The following is a 3888-nucleotide window of genomic DNA, read 5'->3' as shown; positions in this document are numbered from 1 at the left end:
TTGGCAGGACCTTTTGTAGTCCCTGCTGGCATCCCTCAAATAGTCCAGCGAGTCTTCCTATGTCATTCTGGGGAGTGGGATTAGGGGCTTTCCAGATACAACAGCAATTGTGCGAGTAGAACTGAATGGGTGACTGCAGACATGCAGAAGACCCAGTTGACCCTGAGGTGGAACCTTCCCCAGCCAGGCAGCCATCTCAGGTGTAGATCCGGAGACATCAGGCCTCTGACATCTGCCAGTGAGGAGGCTTTCTCACTCTCCAGGCCTCATTGGAGATCAGTCAGAATAGGATATACGAGGGTGAGGCAAGCAAAGACAGGTGAATGTGAGTGGGAATTGGAGGCAGGCAGGTGTGAAATTAATTGAGTGCTGCTGTGTGGCAAGAGAGGAAAATTCTAGCATTCTAGGGCCTTCCAGAAATCAACGGAGAAACATATGTTGGAGAATTTGCACCCCACCACCACTGGTAGGGCTTTCTTTTGTGTCCATTCTGGCTCCTCAATGCATACTTTGTTGGTGTTCTCACAGGATTCCGAGGACTGTTTGGGGTTTTCAAATTTATGAATGTGTACCTAAATCCATGCACTGTTCTACAACTTAGCATATGCAGCACTTAGATTGTTTTTTGAATATATTAAGAGAGCCTTGTGTGTCTGGACTTGCTCATTCTCATCTCCTGGATGCATAGTTCACAGTGCATTCCTGCATCCCCTGAGCAGTGGGAATCCAGAGCATTCCCACACTATTCCCTTCACTGGATTCCTTGTGTGTCTTTGTGCACTACACATACTAGCTTTTCTGCAGATGATGTGCTCAGCCTTTGCTGAACTTCTCTATTTTCTTGCCTTAGAATGGCAGCAACAGGAGTGACCTAAACCTAGGACTGTCGCAAGGATGAGTTAATATTTATCTACAGGGCTTAGAAGAGTGCCGGCACGCAGTGAAATTTCTAGGATTTGCATTCTGCTCATTCTGTCAAATCACTCTCCCCAATGGCTCGGCTCCACCTACACCCCAGGGGATGTAAAAAACATCGTTTTGTTCCCAAAGGCTTCCACCATGGAATGGTAGTTCTTTCGTTGAAGTAAACCTGGCATGTGAACATTGATTTTTTGATTTACTTTGTATCTTCAAGATCAGTGATGTTCAGCATCTCCTGGGATGTTTCCTGATTCTAGGGATTATCACTACTTTGCATGAACTCACTGTGGGAATCCGATAGGATCTGCCAGAGGAGGGCAGACAGCAGACTGCCAATGAAGTGCCTAGGGAACACTTTACATGCTGCTTTGAATGCCTACTGTCCCCCAGCAGTTCTGAATGATCCTCTGGGGATTGCCCATCCAAACTTCCCATTCTCTTGCCCTTTTGGGGAAAAAGTACAAGGACAACAGATCACTGACTATGGACCTCCTTGCCCAATTCTATTGAGCTGGAGGTCTTGCGGGAACAGGGATTTGCTAATCCTTTCTGTACTTTATGCTTCACATCCACAATTACTTTGAATCCTCATTGGCCCCTGAGCCAGGTAATATTATTTTCCTGTTATACAGATTGGAAACCGAGGCTCAGAGGCAGTGGTCTCATAGGAAAGCTCCCTGCCACAGGTGGCAGAACAGGAAGCAGTAGTTGCTGTGCACCGAGAACCAGACTCTACTGCTGGAAAGGACCTTTCCAGAGCCAGTAGAACTGTGGGCTTTGTGGCCATCTCAGCGCTCTCACGTTTATTAGGAAGGACCCGGAGGGTGGACCCAACAAGGGGCACAGGGGTTGGCTAGGGCTAACCAACCAGAAGGCTGCGAGGCAGTCATAACAGGCACAGGAAGGCCCTCAGGGTTTGCTGGGCCCTTGTTTCACCTGTGGTGATGGCGTTCCGAAGGTCTAAGCGCTTGCGCTCTAACAGGGGCGGACGTCTCCCCTCCACCAAGCGTGGTAAAATGGGGTCCACTGCTGAGGCCTCCCTTCCAGGACACAATCTTTACTCGGAGAGAGGGAAGCCCGCCGGTGTCTGCAATGCAGTTCCTGGAACTCCACAGGAACTGGGCCTCGGCCTTGAGTTCTGGTCACCTTGGAACCCAGAGGGTAAGCGAGGACTCCCAGTCCAGGGATGTGAGCTGCTGAAGGAGGAGGAGGACATGCAGTCAGGAGGATCTGTGCACTGGGACTGTGAAGCGATTCCTGGCTCTCCAGCACACAAGGAAGGGTATGCGCTTGACTTTGTGCCCCACCTCCCTGTGAAGTCTGCAGACATCATGAAACAGCTGACTATCCAGGAAGTCCGGAGCAGCAGAAGATACCAATCCCAGGAAAGCTGGATCACTGAACTGTCCGGCATTTGGGCTAACGCAGAGGCTTGCCCCAGCAGGAGAGGCGCGCTGACCCCAAATTCATTCAAAACAACGCAGGGCTCTGCTGCCCGACTTCAGCATCCCAGTGGGCCTAGGGCGGGCCTGGTGTGGGGCAAGCCCCAAACAGGCACCAAAAGCAGGAGGATGGGCAGTCCGGACGCCCAGCAGCCCTCTTCCAACCCCGAGTCTTCAGATGAGCTCAGTGAGATACAGCTGACGAGGGTGAGCATTTGCCCCAGGGGAGCAGGCCAGGCCAGGTCCTGCAGCCCCAGGGAGCTCGGAGACCCAGCTAGAAGCACGAGTGTCCACAGCACAGAGAATTTCCTTAACATGCCGGGCTCTCTGCCGACAACCACTTTCCCCAGACTCACCCCAGCCGTGAACAGGCAGGCCTTCACAGAGCTGGAAGCCAGCGCCTGCAACAAAATGCAAAGCCTGCTTTGGGGCAAGGGAGGCAGCAGGCCCAGCTACCCAGGAGCTGCAAGTGCTGCTGCTGCAGGCAGCCTGCCCAGGGCAACTCCTAGGATTAAGACCATCCAGGAGATGAAATCCTTTGGGAGTGGCTCAAAGGTTACCATGGATAGAACCTTACCTTCATGGGAGCAGAGACTCAGGGAAGAGCCCCTGGAAGCAGTCACCTTCCCCCCAGTCTCCAGTGTTGGGAGAGCCAAGAGATTTTGTTTGCTGCCCTTGGAACCCCCATGGCCCATGCACAGTGGCCCCAAAAGGAGATATATACCAGATATGCCACAGACAACTTGGGAGTTCCAGCCTGAAGCCAATGAAGATGATGATGCAAATAGAGTTGCAGTCACACAGGCCCAAGTGAGTTTGCCCTCCTCCTTCTCCTAGCCCCTATTTCTTTGTCCATGCTCCTGCTGCTGCTTAGCCAGGGTTTGTCCTTGGGAGCCCACAGCCACTGAGATGCCAAATTGGGGGTTCCACTACAAAGTAGAGGCAGGTTTGTTGGCTGTATTCTGTGCCTTTCCTGCTTCCTTCCCTGACAGAGGCTGGGATGGAAAGCAGGGCAGGAGATCAAATACGTGGTCAGTTGTCCCTATCCAGTTTGGGCTGTGCAGTGTGGGTGTTCAGTCCCATTTGCCTCCTGATTCCTCCTTCCCAGTTCTTCTGCCTTGGGTCCTGAGCTTTCTCAATATCCCTCCCCACCCGCTGCCCGAGCTTCTCCATGACTCCGCCCTCTCTTCAGGCATAGGGCTGAGTGAGGGAGACAGTGCCGATGAGATGAGCCAAGCTTGGGACTTCACCATTGTTCCCCACCTCACCCCAGCCCCTGTGCACACATAACCATACTCATCAGGTTCACTCTCTGACTCGGTGAAAAATTTCTGTGTTAGCTTCCAGTACACAGGCCAGGAAAACCTTGCCTATACACGAATTATGGAGAATTGGGAAGTTGTGATCCCAGCATCAGAGTGCCCCAACCTCCAGGAATCTCCCAGCCCTTTGATCTGTTCCATGGAGGCCTCATGCCCAGAGGCCCTGTCCCCTCTGGTGAGTGTTGTGGGGTGGGTTTGATTGC

The 3888-nt window shown here is 52.4% G+C and overlaps 1 protein-coding gene across 1 annotated transcript; it reads left to right on the top strand.

The window, feature by feature from the left end:
* Positions 1–1865: 1865 nt before the first annotated feature.
* LOC144371580 (uncharacterized protein CXorf49-like) lies at positions 1866–3200 on the top strand. Its single transcript, XM_078033938.1, has one exon. The coding sequence runs from the start codon at positions 1866–1868 to the stop codon at positions 3198–3200; it is 1335 nt and encodes a 444-aa protein (XP_077890064.1).
* Positions 3201–3888: the final 688 nt, after the last annotated feature.

This window comes from Ictidomys tridecemlineatus, chromosome X, assembly GCF_052094955.1.
Source record: "Ictidomys tridecemlineatus isolate mIctTri1 chromosome X, mIctTri1.hap1, whole genome shotgun sequence".
NCBI lineage: Eukaryota > Metazoa > Chordata > Mammalia > Rodentia > Sciuridae > Ictidomys > Ictidomys tridecemlineatus.
This window is presented reverse-complemented; position numbering and strand designations above follow the sequence as displayed.